Source organism: Chelonia mydas, chromosome 4 (assembly GCF_015237465.2).
Source record: "Chelonia mydas isolate rCheMyd1 chromosome 4, rCheMyd1.pri.v2, whole genome shotgun sequence".
Classification (NCBI taxonomy): Eukaryota; Metazoa; Chordata; order Testudines; family Cheloniidae; genus Chelonia; species Chelonia mydas.
The window spans coordinates 35,976,050-35,990,367 of NC_057852.1; the positions used below are offsets into that span (position 1 = coordinate 35,976,050).

The 14,318-nt window shown below is 39.2% G+C and overlaps 2 protein-coding genes across 6 annotated transcripts in view; one reads left to right on the top strand and one right to left on the bottom strand.

The window, feature by feature from the left end:
- Positions 1-5,777, bottom strand: part of ZGRF1 (zinc finger GRF-type containing 1) — a 46,208-nt gene extending 40,431 nt beyond the window's left edge. The window contains exons 1-5 of the mRNA XM_037896461.2: positions 3,306-5,777; positions 2,496-2,572; positions 2,321-2,401; positions 2,125-2,181; positions 1,024-1,209 (exon numbers count right to left, since the gene is read on the bottom strand). Coding sequence (XP_037752389.1) covers positions 1,024-1,209; positions 2,125-2,181; positions 2,321-2,401; positions 2,496-2,516 — 345 coding nt within the window. The 5' untranslated portion in view covers positions 2,517-2,572; positions 3,306-5,777. The remainder of the gene's footprint in view (positions 1-1,023; positions 1,210-2,124; positions 2,182-2,320; positions 2,402-2,495; positions 2,573-3,305) is intronic.
- Positions 5,778-6,112: 335 nt separating this feature from the next.
- LARP7 (La ribonucleoprotein 7, transcriptional regulator) overlaps positions 6,113-14,318 on the top strand; it is a 36,090-nt gene continuing 27,884 nt past the window's right edge. For 2 of the 5 annotated variants that reach the window (XM_007054427.4, XM_043545344.1), the window contains exons 1-4: positions 6,113-6,247; positions 10,155-10,370; positions 11,821-11,921; positions 12,025-12,108. In XM_007054427.4, coding sequence (XP_007054489.3) covers positions 10,163-10,370; positions 11,821-11,921; positions 12,025-12,108 — 393 coding nt within the window. In that variant the 5' untranslated portion in view covers positions 6,113-6,247; positions 10,155-10,162. Of the gene's footprint in view, positions 6,344-10,154; positions 10,371-11,820; positions 11,922-12,024; positions 12,109-14,318 lie in introns of all 5 variants that reach the window. The other 3 variants (XM_043545343.1, XM_037897058.1, XM_043545345.1) reach the window with 3 other exon arrangements.

Below are 14,318 nucleotides of genomic sequence, written 5' to 3' on the forward strand. Positions count from 1 at the left end.
TTTTAAATTTGAAACCTAAACAGTAAAAAGCAACAGGCCACCTTTTATGCTGCATGTTCTTATCAAACAATTTGACACATTCATTGAACAACCCCAAATTATGCTTCTTTTGTATTGCACCCTTAAGAGCGGCAATGATGCTAAACATAACAGATCTATTAAACCAGGAAAAAATAACTTTTGATAATATTACAGTCCCCCCAAAGCACAAAAATGTATCAGTACATTTAATACTGAAACTCTGGCATTAAGCCACTCTGTTCCCAGGCACTGCAACATATACATTATTGTGCAAACCATGTAATGTTTTGAGCCCCTCTGAAAAAAGGTAGTAAGAGAAAATTTGATAGACGTTTAAGGATAATGGTATGAACAGAGACTGCTGAAATATACATGCATAAGAATTCACAGAATGATATGTATCAAAACAATAGACATGCTTACATATGCTGAGCAAGCTAGTTTTGTTCATCTGCGGCAGCACAAATTTTAATTACATATTTTATTTCCAATACATCTTACTTATTTTATTTGTACTACCCAAATATGTACTAATGCATCCACTGGAAGCTGAATACTCTTCATTAATACTTTAATGTTAACGAGCTGTAACTAAATCGAACCTAATATGCTGTAAAATAAAGCTGGCTAGGATGACATATTTAGTGTGAATTTAACAAGTCACAGTTCTAAACAATATACTTATATTAATGTAGTTTGCTGCTGAGAATTATACTCAAACATTTTATTTTTATCTTCTTGTCTACACACACCTCACTTGATTTCACTCCACTGGAATTCCTCCCTTACATGCCCAAAACACAGCCTTATTCCTTGGATAAGCAGAAAGCACTAGGAAAGACATTAAGTTGGATGCAGGTACAGGGAATACACAACCAGGAGGAGGGAAACAACTGAGTACTCTGAAATAGGTTTTCCCTGACACTAGTGCAACTTAAGAGGTTCCATTAATGTTTTAAATTGTATATGAATATCAAATATACATAAGAAACAAAAACATACAGTATGTTTTCTTTTCAAGCCAACAGGTAGATGTGGCAGAGATAGACCAGTGGGCTTCAAACTATTTCTGTTCAATACAGGAGCTTCTGTTTTCTCTGGCTGCTCACTACCACAGTTTTCAGTAACTTTTGCTTCTTCAATTGTGATCAAATATCGATCACTTTCTAAGTCATCTCCAGGTTTCACCTAGTCGAGACAAAGAACAAAAGGGATAGTGTGTGTAATGGCCAGTGAAAATATGACAGTTTATCCGAAATGTTGCAAAACGTATGCATACTGAAAGAATTTTTGTTTACAATATTGTCATAAATGAAAGCATAACACGCAATATTCACTCTATCCTAGACAACTGGAGCAGACTAGATATGAAAGCAAACATTAGCCCTTAGTTTCAAATTATGTTTGTATAGGTTTTAATGTAAAAACTCCAATTTGCTCAGATTACTGAATACTGTAGCTTTAAAAAAATGAAGTTTTTAAACATCTAGCTCCTTAGATCCTAATTATTTATATAGGTCCGTCAGTGTTTGGCTGTACAATAACTCAGTAATACCAAACAAACAGCTCTCCACCTCAGGAGCTTGCAACATGAAAAGGTACTACACAGATCAAAATCAAACATGTAATGGTGAGAGTACATTGCAGTTGTAATGCTTTCTAGAATAGGTAGGTCTATGAAGGATGTTTTTTTTCTTTTTGCTTTTAAAGAAATGGTGTGAAAGAATTACATACTTTAGTAGGAGGATATTCCAAGCTTAGTAGGTTGCACAACCACATGCAGTGAAAACTTACTGTACGTTACTATTCATTATCCACCATAAGCACATTTGTCAGTTATCCACTGAATACATCTGCTATGTACTGCTTTGTACTGCTTTACATATAGTGACATACAGTGACATACAGACAACCTGTTCAGATGATTGTTTTCTAATGCAAAAATTTAACAGCTGCAAGGATCAGAACATTAGCAATGATAAGCTAGACAAAACTGTAGTGTTTGGAATTTTGGACCATGTGAAGATAAAAGATGCTGCCTCAACTTACTATCCAAACAAGGATAAAAGCTTTTAAATTATTATAAAAATAATAATGAAATACCTGAGATTTAACAAATACACTCTCCAAACATTGTCCTCTGTCATCAAATAAGGTTGCCTGTATCAAAATAGGATAATTTTAAACAACAATTGTGTTTCAAAAAGCAAACAGAGTGACACAAATAGAAGATGCAAGACTAGTACTATATATGATACAGTATTAGAGTATCATACTGTATTAAACCTGAATTCTTCACCTTATTTCCTCCAATACTGGTCTTCAAAACTCCATCTTGCCATACTTTTGATTTCTTTGTCTTCTGATGAGTGTACAAGATCTTATTTTTTTAAAAAAAATGTAAATACAAATTATTTACAGAGGTCCTACATGCATATTTGAATTTTATATACAATTATAAAAATAAGACTCACAGTAAACTCCTGACAAGCCATTGCTTTGGTGAAACAAAGCAATCCAAAGGCTTACTGCAGATATTCAGATCTTCACCCTACCCAAAAGAGAGAAGGGCAGATTTGGAATTCAACTCCGCCTGCAATGCAAGTGTCAGACAAAAAAGACACACATCCCGTACTTTCCCTATAAGGGAGTGGGAAGTAAGACGGGGTAAAAACTGGGTGGTGGTGCTAGTGAAGGAATTTTGGAGTTCTAAATACTCATATGGTGAAAATAAGCTAACAAAAATAAAAAATATTAGCAAAAATAGTATTTTTAGTACATATCAAGAAGAGGTCTAATTTTCAGAGGTGTTGAGCATCTTTAACTCCTATTCATTTTAATGGAAGCTCTACCTGATAATATTAGCACATCTCTGAAAAATCAGTTTAATTAATGTTTATTAATGCACACTTTGAAAATTATTAGGCTAATAATTTTCAAACAGAAAACAACATATCCACTACTAACAAATTAAGAAAGATTTTCAAGTCCCTAGTGGGGCTTGGTGGGGCTTCATTTTTGGTACCTAATTTTGAACACTACAAAGGGGCCTGATCTTCTGAAAGTGCTGAGTACACATACTGCAAAATCAAGCCTCTTTCAGGTGTCTCAAGTTGGGCACCTAAAATCACTAGTCACCCTTGAAAATCTTGGCCTAAGGCAGTCAACAGTAATCAAAATTTTATAAAACATTTTCTCATCTTCAAACACTGACACACCAATAGAGTAGAAAAGTAAATGTTAAACATAATAACTTGTATTTAGATGTAAAGACTTGCACTTACATTGGGATCTTAATCATCATTATCAGTTGCTGAGACTTCAATTAAAACACAACCAAAGGAACACAGCTAACACTGGCAATTGCTCTAACTTCTTGAAATCACTGGCTGGCTCTGTAGACAGCAATATAAGTAAGTGTTTAAAAGTAATCAAACATAAGAAAAGGCACACGGCAAGACATAAAACATGGGAAAGCTGTAGAGATTACAGAAAAAAATATGATGATTAGACTAGCTATTAAAACATAGCTGAAGGGATGAGAATACTTAGTATATTTTAACATTCGGGTTAGGGCTGTTATATTCGAACAGTCAGAGCAGTAGAGACAAGTTGAAATATCTCATAGGATACTTTTCTAGTTGGTCCCCAAAAGGTATTTTTGAAAAATCATAATATGCTGATTATGCTGTTAGCAGATAAACAGATATTAAATTAGAATATATTTTCTTTCTACATAAATGTATTTACAACTGAATCAAAAACATGTATTAGAAGATAAAATATATTCATGCTTTTTCTCATGACAATGTCTCTCAAGCTGTGCTACCTTTTTCATTATGAATTCCAGTTTTAAAGTGTCTTGTCTTTCAACTTCTTAAATTCTACACACTCACCACAAGGTGGCTCCGAACCTTTACCTATAAATTTATTCTTCTCAGTCTTTGTACTGTTTAGAGAGATATATGGAAAATCATGTTCCCAACTGTGCAATTCACAGATTCTGTGGCCCATCACCATTCTTGTAACAATACTAGAAGTCTGCACTTTCCCCTTACTTGAGCTAATAACAATGCTAAATCAAGCCATTTTACACAAAGATGGTTACTTAAGAGCAGAATGGGAATTTTCAGATAGTCTTATCTCATCCCAAGTAACAAAATGGAACAAGAATAAGAATGGAAATTATAGAATCTGTCAGTCAATGGGTGGGCAGCATGGATTAGCATTTATGTTGCACTCCCCACCAGCACCCAGCCCAGGGGAAACTAATGATTAGAGCCTTGCACAGATACAAAATGTATATCTGCATCCAATCTGCAAACATGATCTGCGGATATAAAGCAGATAACTGCAGATCCATACTAATGATCCAACCACCGGACCAAATTCAGTGATGAATCCTGATCATGTGCCCCCTGAGGCACAATGCGGATGTGCTACGAAGAATCAATGGGTACAATATTTTAAGGTAGACTGAATTATAGGGCCACTAATACAGACTTCATGTTGCTTGTTTTATTGTCTCCTGAAAGAATATAACTGCAGCTGGTGAAAGCCTTAACGACCTAGAATAAATCAGCAATTTTGATAATGCCTAATGTTAAAAATAAGACCGTACTGCATAATTTCTATGAAAGACAGTATCTTATGTTTTCATAGTTACAAATTTAACAGCAGCAGAGGAAGAGAGAAATTAAAAGAACGAAAAATAATCAACTTTTCTTTCTGATCCAGCACTAATTCCTAGAAAGTATTATGGTTCTGAAAGGATTTGTACCAGAACAAACTGTACTCATATATTTCTGGCAGGGCATGAAACATTATTATTTTGCTCTCATATCACTCCCTTCATATTAAAGGTGATTAACAGCCACCATCTCAAACTATTTACAAGGGAATTTTCAAAAGTATTCCATGTTAGCTAAACACTGATCTTACTGAAGTCAATGGGGCTTTTACCACTTGACTTCAATGACAGCAGAGTTCAGGCAATACTGAGTGCTTTTAAAAATCCCAGTGTTAAAGACTAATACTTTTTACCCTTGAAAGTTGGGTTATTAGTGTAACTGAAGTTCTTAACATTTCAAAGTTATATATTATTTTTATTTTTTTTTCTGTCTGATAGCAAGACATTAGGTGCTATACTTTTTAGTGGTTTCTTTGGTATAGCAGAGCTTTAAGAAAAAAAAGTGAACCAGGACTGACTTATAGCAAATCCTGTCTCTGGGGCAAGCTGATGGAAAGCACTAAGGTGACCTGCAATGGAAAAAAGTTGGGCTTCTGCTCTTTGCCTCTAGAGGCCAGAGTACTGTACAAACATCGACCAGAGGCAGTCCCTGCTCTGGAGAGCATGCATGGAGCAATCCACCCATCAGCAATTCACACGCTAGCTAGGCTGGAGGCCGCGGGTGCCGGAAGGACTAGACAGGAGGCGAGGGTAGACATGCTGCCACGGAGCCGAGAGAGGGGTACGTCCCGACGGCCGGGGACTCTTGTTTTCGTCACCAGACGCGTCATGTCACTGACTGACCGTTTCTATGGAGGCCCCCTCCCGAGCCCACAGGGCGAGCGGGCGCTGCACTTCTGCTAGTCCTGGTGTAATAAACAACAAGCAGCCCGAGCCGGCCTCCCCCGCCCTGGTATTTCCCAACCCCCCGGGCACGGATCGCGAGCCCAGCAGCGCTGAGCCCCTCCGGTCACCGTTAAAAACGGCGGGGGAGGGAGGGCTGGCGACGTGAGACCGGACGCGGTTGCGCTAAGGGGCGATCGCTGTGCTGACCCCGATGGGGCCGGGTGGCGCCTGGGCTACGTCCGAGAGATGCGGGGGCGGGGGTGTCAGAGCGCCAGGAGCCGGCCTCCCCCTCTCTTCCCGCACCTCTCGCGGTCTCCCCCTTTCTCCCAAGTTCGAAGGTTTCCCGCGCCGCCCGCTGTCGATGACGTTGTTTTCCAGCGCGACAGCATGGGAAGCCCCGCCCGGCCTGGCAGGCGGCGCGCCAGTGGAACGCGCTCGCGAGCGCCCTTCGCAGAGAACTGACGCTGGGATCCGGCAGAAGGGCAGGCGGGGGCCTTTCTTCCTGCGGCCGAGCGTCGCGCGCTGGTGTCGATGCTGTGACTGCTGCTGCGCCAGGGAGGGCAGGAGCCCGGGGAGGAGGCGGGCTTGGCTTCTCTGGCCGCGGGCTTCTGCGTCACGCCGCCAGAAGCCCGCAGGAGCTCGCGGCGGCAGGTGAAAGCCCGGCTCTCCGGACGGGGTGGGGGAGAGACATGGGGATTTAGGGCAACGTGTAACCCCTTCCGCCCCGCGGGCAGGGGGCGCTGCCAGGTGCTTTCTCCGCGCATGCGTCAAGGCCCTTCCGCGCGGCTCGTGCGCTGGGAAAGAGGCGTTAGTGGAGTTAGGCGCGCTGGGGCGGGGGGCGCAGCTCATCACTTGATCCTCCCTCTTGTCCGTCAGGGGGTGACTCCGAAGTGCTATTGCTGCCCCCTGTGTCACCCCCTCCTAGCACTCCGGAGTGAGGCCATTGGCACGGGGAGGGGCAGTTCCTTTGCGATCACTGCAGTGGTGTAGCGAGGGAGTTGACTTCTGCCCTGCTGTGGTCTGCACTCGCCTCTCTGGCCATGTCTACACTGCATTGTATACCCGACCCAGGCTTGTACATTGGGTTGAGTATCCAGGCTGTATTGTAAACCTGGGCTTACAGTTGCTGGAGTTGGGCCCACTTGCCCAGGATGTGCTACACCGATCTTCTGACTTGGGTCTGTTGCTTGAGCTGCATTCACCCTACAAAATGATAGGGCTTGGACCCAAGTCTCACATAGTATCAGGCTCTTCCCTCCCCCCTCTTTCCCCCCCCACCCCTTGGATGGGCCCCTTGCTGATTAGTGTTGTGAGTGGATGATAAGGGGGTGGGCTCAAACCTGAGTCTGAGCCCAAGTTTCCAATACAGTACCTTATAGAACATACTCTAAATGACTGCAATCTAAGTTCAGCTCTGCAGCCCCCAATTCAGTTTGATAACCCTACCATACTGCATTTACACCTGCTCAACATTGTAACAAAGCTGCCAGTTCTTTTTACATGCAGCACCTTGCACGTGTGAGAGTAGAATAGAATCTGGCATTGTAAGCGTTAAACATATCTCTCAGTACCACTGTGACTCGTGAACCTCTGACCCATTTCTGTTGGTTAAAAGAAGGCTTTTTTTCCTGACAAAACCACAGTTGCTTGACAGTCGCTTACGTCCTGTAATTCTTGTAAATGTCTAACTTTCACTGAAGTCAACAAAAGCTTATCTGAGGAAGTATAGCATTGTTTGGCCCATAGCTTTTACTGATAAGTTTTGTTATTGTTTGTTCTTTCTGTTCTTTGACTCTTTGTACATAATGTGCTGCTCCATTTAAAATCTTTTCTATTTAAATTACCTGAGCAGCTGGTGTGCATGCCAGTTGGAAATTGAAGAATAATTAGAAAATACTCCTCTAGGTAATAGATGTTAACTGTGAAAATGCATTAATGCTGATTTTAATATAGTTATGTAAAATCAAGTAGTTCTGACCGTTGATATTGTGCTAGAGCAGGATATTGCTATAGCTACTTTGAGTAAGAAAACAGAAAAAATTGGAAAGTACTTTGAGTGTCCCATTCATAAGACAATGATTGAGAGTGCTAGCTTTTTTGATCTTTGAGCATTTTCTATGACTTCACTATGGTTGAAACCCAAGAGACTTTTTGTACAATCCTTTGTTTTTAAAATACAAATCCAATGAATGTCAATTGTTTGACTTGATGCTGAGGCCAAGTAACCTAAACCTCAGTGGTGAATGACTCAAAGGGAATAATATGAGTTTCTTCTTCCACAAATAATAGTGTTGGTTTCCACCAGTTTTACAATACAGTGTCAGGTTGTGACCCAGCTAATTCAAAGCATTTTCTTGTGCTGGCTACCAGAGTCATGACTAGCAATGAAAGAGGGAGGATTTCCTCTGTTGCAGGGGTGTCAATTATTTTTTGTCACAGTCTAAATTTCTTGGTCAAGATATAGTCAAGGTCCAGATTCCAGAGAAAATAATAATGATTATAATAAGTAAATAAAAAATTTCTGGGTCTATTCAAAAGCGTCTGGTGGTTCAGATTTGGCCCAGGGTCCACCTATTGACTACCCCTGTTCTGCAGGATCACTCCTCCTCCTACTAGAGCTGTGGCTCTCCCTTGTCTCCCCACAAGTACATCAGCCAGTGCAGCTAAGCTGGCATGTTGAAGAAAGGTTTCTTTGCAAGGTAATAGAGCATTCATCTTCACTTGTCATCCCCTTTCTTCCCTTGAGCATCTTATTGTGACTCTGAGTCCTGGGGCAGTGCATCTTCAAGCTAGCCTTGCTCAGGACTTCTGGCAAAGTCACAATTTGGGACCTGGTTAATGCTCCCAGCACAATCTAGAATTTGCCTAAACTAAAAGTTGGTTTTCTAATGTCCTTAATACTTGAAGCTTCCTAAATTGTTTACAGATTGGTTGGATACTGATAGTTAAGTGCTGGTGTAGACAAGACAAGCACAGCTGCCATTTTGTGATGAGCTGTAGCTTTCAGAGACTTGGGATATTAAGGGGGGTGGGTGTTTGTTTTTCAGAGAGGGGATGTTGTCTGGAACACATCTATAATGCCTGAATATTCTTATTTAGAGAATTGGCTTGCAGTCTTTAACTTCTAACTGGACATTCATCAGAGGCATCTGATGAAAAAAGTACCTCTAATTAATAGTACAGTTTTTCCTTTAGCCTCCTTCCAAGTACTGTATTGCATTGCTGACATTTGTCTTGCTGTGTGACTTGAACTCACGTTGAACTTCTGGCTCAGTGGTCAGAGTATGACCTCACTTATCCTTTCAAACTAATTGACAACTTGTTGACCTTAAATCATCTTGAATGGTCAGCTCACAGCAGGGAGATAAACTGGAATCTTGCTAAGAGGAGCCTGATTTACACAATAATCTGAAAACCATTTCCATTTTTATGCCATCTTGTTATAAAGATGAGCTTCCTCTCTGATGTTTCTCCCTACAAGCACCACTTCCTGGTATATTGTATTGCAGTATTAACCATTGGCCAAGCAATGGGAAGACTTATGTAGCTATCATGCAGAAAATATTTCAACCGTTGTGATAACTTCATTTTTAGACAGCTTCCCACTTTTTCCAAGTTGTATCTGTTTTTATTTTACACATACAGAATAAAGTGGTCTGAAAGACTGGTCATTCTTAAGGTTGAAAAGTGAGCAGGGCTCAAAATGAATTAGAGTTTATAGATGCCCAAGACCAGGTTTGATATTTTCTCTCTAATTATATAAACCCATGTAACTTGTTATCTTTGCTCCAGTTACATTCTGTTTTCTAAGAGCTTTATTTTATTAGTTGCCAAGAGCCCTCAATTTGCCGGTTAGGTCAGTGGGAGTTGAGGATGCACAGCACCTCATAAGATCAGGACCCAAATAACTGAGAAAAAGGAAAACATTATTTTTAAATACAGCACATCCAGATTATAATGTAGACTTGCAAAAAACAGTATTCATCAGTGAGCCCAAAAATATGGTGCTCTAAATCTTTGACAGAATATTAACAATGTAGTGAAAATGCATTTTACTGTACTCAGAAGATGTCATTTGAAAAATGTTGGCTCGCCACATCCTTTCCTGGTATAAGTACTCGCAGAGGTGGGTTTTAGCTTTTTGATGATCTGGCAAGGACCATTTTCTTATGTGCATCCCATTTCCACCACAAGTCCAATTGTGCTGAATACTACCGTCAAGTGTTAAAATTCATTTTGGTGTGGGATTCCTCTACAAAGAGACTGTTCTTAAACTTGGGGTTCAAACCAGAAACTCATGCAGCCAGATCCTTAGCTGTTGATACGCAGCATAAGCTTCTGGAAAGACAAGGTGGGTAAGGTCATAACTTTTATTGAACCAACTTCTGTTGGTGAAAAAGATGAGGTTTTTGTGCTTATGCAGCTCTTCTTCCTAGGACCAACGTGACTACAGCAACACTGCAAACATAAAGCTCTTGGAAATTATTGGATGGGAGGTGCAATAGAAGAGCAAAGCAGTATTGCCTACTATTTTTACAAAGTTATGTTTAATTTTCAGATGACAGAATGACTGGGATAGAGAATGAAACTGTAAGAGGCAAAGCCATGGAAGAGGAAAGCACTGAACAGAAAAAGGAACGAGAGAAAAAGAAAAGGTCCAGGGTTAAACAGGTGCTGTCAGATATTGCAAAACAAGTGGATTTCTGGTTTGGAGATGTCAATCTTCACAAAGACAAATTTCTCCGAGAACAAATAGAGAAATCTAGAGATGGATGTAAGTTTGCTCTTAAATAATAGAAAAAGTGGTAAACAAATTTCTGTTTTGAATTGTAATTTCATCTGCAGTGGTGGTGGTCTGAATTATTGCATATATAAATTATAGAGGCATTCTGTATGTGTAGCTGCTGTGGAGGAAAAAAGCCCATTCAAGCAACTGGAGCAATGACCGTCCACTCATAAGAGAGATATGGGTACTGCTCATATGAGGAATCTTATTTATTCTTATTCTTTTCCTTCCCTTACAGCCAATTATGATGGTGCTTTTGGAGAATCTTCATGGGTGAAAATTTGTGGTTCTTTTGATTTTGTTTTTGTTTTGTTTTACATCAGTGAAAATAATAGGAAAGCATACAATCTCACTATTAATATTTGGTTTATAATGTAGCTGGTATGGAATCATGGAAGCTCCCACTTTAATTTTGCTTTTGGTTTTGTTCCAGCTTTTTTTATTTTGTGTTTTAGATATGTTTGGATGAGCGAATGGTTGTTTCTTTGCATGGCAAGGAAGACTAGTGAGAGTTCTGTAGTCTGTCCTTTGATTTTTGTTTGTGTGGTTTATTTGTCTTTTACCTTACAAAGCAAAAAGCTACAGGTGTGTCAGATTTTTTGGTTAGGCTTCTTAAAGAACCACAGAATACCTGTCATTTAAGATGGAAAAGGTTCTTTCCGCTGTATTGTGTTATGTGATGTGATTTTATGACACTAGTACAGGCTCAAAGGTCCTTTGATTTTTTTGGTAAAGTATTGTGGACATCCTCCTACGTGGGATTGTATGCTAAATGAATGTACTAGAGTTACTTTATATCAAAAGCTATGCAATCTAAAAATGATGTTAAAGCCCTCTTCCAAATGGCTATATTTTAACCTTTTTTCTGCATGTTAATGTTAAATAAACTTGGTAAAAAAATTTCCAGTACATATATTGTAACAGTTTCTGTCAAACTTTTAGCAACATAACTCATTACTACTAAATAGAGGGAGTGAAGGGATCTTTTGTAATGGAAGCATTGGGTTGAATCTGAACACTAAGTGAGTGCTTGGAAGAAAGGCACATCTTCAGTGCAAAAGATTTTTACATTATAAAACCACAATAGAAAGGGCGTTTTCTTCATTTATTTCCAAAGAGAATAGTTACCAGTGGGAGTTGAAAGAATAGATCAAAATTCCTTTGGGAAGAGGGTTAATGGGGAAGAGAAATAAAATCTAAGCTTACTGAAACCCTAAATTACAGATGGTAAAAATCTACTTTTATGTAAGTTCTTGTCAATACTCAACCCAGAGGTATGCTCTTGCGGTTCTTATGCATGGAAATGGTCCCAGTGGCTTCTATGATACTTTAGAACACCTAGATAATACTGATCTGTTGCTCATGTGAATGAGGCCTAAATATGCTTTCCTTTTGAACTTGCACTCTTTTCACCACTTGCTTTTTTTCCCTCCCCCAGATGTTGACATATCACTTCTTGTATCATTCAACAAAATGAAAAAATTGACGACTGATGGGAAATTGATAGCCCGAGCAGTTAAAAGCTCATCTGTTGTGGAAGTGTGTATTGTTTTTTCATTCTTTTTTAGCCGCTATTACTGTAGTTGGGATGGCAGATAAGACTGTAGAAAATGCTGCCCTAATTTGTCTTTGTTGCTCTTAGCTGGATTTAGAGGGAACTAGAATCAGAAGACGTCAGCCACTGGGTGAGCAACCAAAAGATGTGGATAGTCGTACTGTATATGTGGTAAGGTTGCATCCATTACGTGTCTCATGTGTAGAAGGTTAATGGACTATTTTTTGTTTTTTATTAAGGTTAATTTTAAACTTATTTCTTACTGAATTGTAGACTGTAAATTCCACAGCACCTGGTCTGTTTCTGTCTTGTAAAGTGCCACGCCATGAGAATGAATAAAGGATTAGAAAGCATGCCTTATAAATATAGACTCAAGGAGCTCAATCTGCTTACCTTAACAAAGAGAAGGTTAAGAGCTGACTTGATTACAGTCTACAAGTATCTACATGGGGGAACAAATCTTTAAAACGGGCTCTTCAATCTAACAGTGAAAAAGGTATAACATGATCCAATGGCAGGAAGTCGAGGCTAGACAAATTCCGACTGGACATAAGGCATACATTTTTCATAGTGAGAGTAACTAACCACTGGAATAATTACTAAGGGATGCATGGATTCTCTGTCACTGATAATTTTAAAATCAAGATTGAATTTTATTCTAAAAGATATGCTCGAAGTATTATTTTGGGGACATTCTATGGCCTGTGTTATACAGGAGGTCAGACTAGATGATCACAGTGGTCCCTTCTGGCCTTGGAATTATGAATCTGTGAACCGGTTAGGATAATGAACAATAAATAATGAATACTAGCTGGTACTTGAGGCAGCTTGTTAATGGAATTAGAAGACTGGAGAACAATGCAGCTTTGGTGAAAGGAAATGATCTACTTCATAACATGAATATTCTAATGTCCCTTTTACTACTGTTTTTCTTTTGCTGTTAAATCAAGATGTAGCATATAGAGTGAATGATTGAACTCAAGTTAACTGTTAGCAAGATAAGCAAGATCTATTTTAACACACAAGGGGTTGTGTTATATTGGAGAAATTTTCATGTATTTTCCTGCACTATTGCTTCCACAGTTTGTAACATAAGAGGAGCTGCGCTGATACAGACAAGTGCTTATATATATATATAAAATCTCTTAGAGTAAACAAGGCTTTAGGATGATGATGATAAAGATAACGTGATCAGAGAAGATGAGCTGGATGAGTCTGACAGATAATTTAGACCTATTTTATAGGTCATTTATAGAGCATACAGTACAATAGTAGTTATTAGTTTTAGAAGTACCAACATGTTTGTTGCAAATCTGGTTTGCCCTACAGTATCATCAGTCTTTTGATAGCAGAAAGCTCCTAAATTGGTTGGTTTCAGTATTTTATTTCTGGAAAACCCTTCCAGTATCTATGCACTGTGTCTATACTGAGATTTTTCTGAAAATCACTATATTGCTACAGCACCAGCATACCAACAATGCTAGCAATGGCAGTAAAAAATGCTGCTGGCTGATATAAGCTAGTGCTCCCTCTGAGGAGCTGTATTCTTGAAAGATTTTCAGAAGGAGCTCTGTGTAGCCAGTTCCCATTTCACTGGGGCGTTACCTAGGAGTCCCTTGGACTTCAGAGAGCTTTTATGGCTCATATCAAAGTAGGTATGTAGCAGGAGCCATTAGGGGAATTGAGTTTTCATTGAACCAGCATTTTTTTATTTGTAGTACCAAACTTTTTGTGATGGCATGTATTCGGTAACCACCATGTCGGTATATACATGTGCAAAGTACCACAGCTCTCCAGATCAGTAAATAACGTGGGTTGCTCTGATGATTCTAGAGAATAAAGTATTTATACAGCAGCTCCTTTCTTTAACAACAAATAGTGATGGCTGGGCTTTTGTTAAGTGTGGTGTGATAGTGCTAATAGAATTCCTGAACGCAGTTGTAAGCTCTCCTTATTCCAAAGCTCTTCAAATATTTTGAAACTTTTCTGTCAATATTATATGAAGTAAGCCTATTTTAATAAGCTAATTAGTTAGGCTTTGATTTGAAATTGTTGTAAAAAGAATCATTGGTGTATATTTTGTAGACCACCAAATTTCCAAAGTTCTTATATGGAAAGTAATTTGCAATATATATCTGATCCTTCTTACCACCTACAGATTTTTTTAAAAAGAGAGAGAGACCAATTTTTTTTTTTTTTTTTAATACAGTGATTAAGTAAATTTCAAACCCTGCTAAATCACTTCTTTTGGTGTGCAACCATGGGGCGGTATAGTTCTATTAGGGTATGTCTACACCAGGGGTTCTCAACCTTTTTCTTTCTGAGGCACCCCCCACCCAACATACTATAAAAATTCCACAGCCCACCTGTGCCACAACAAC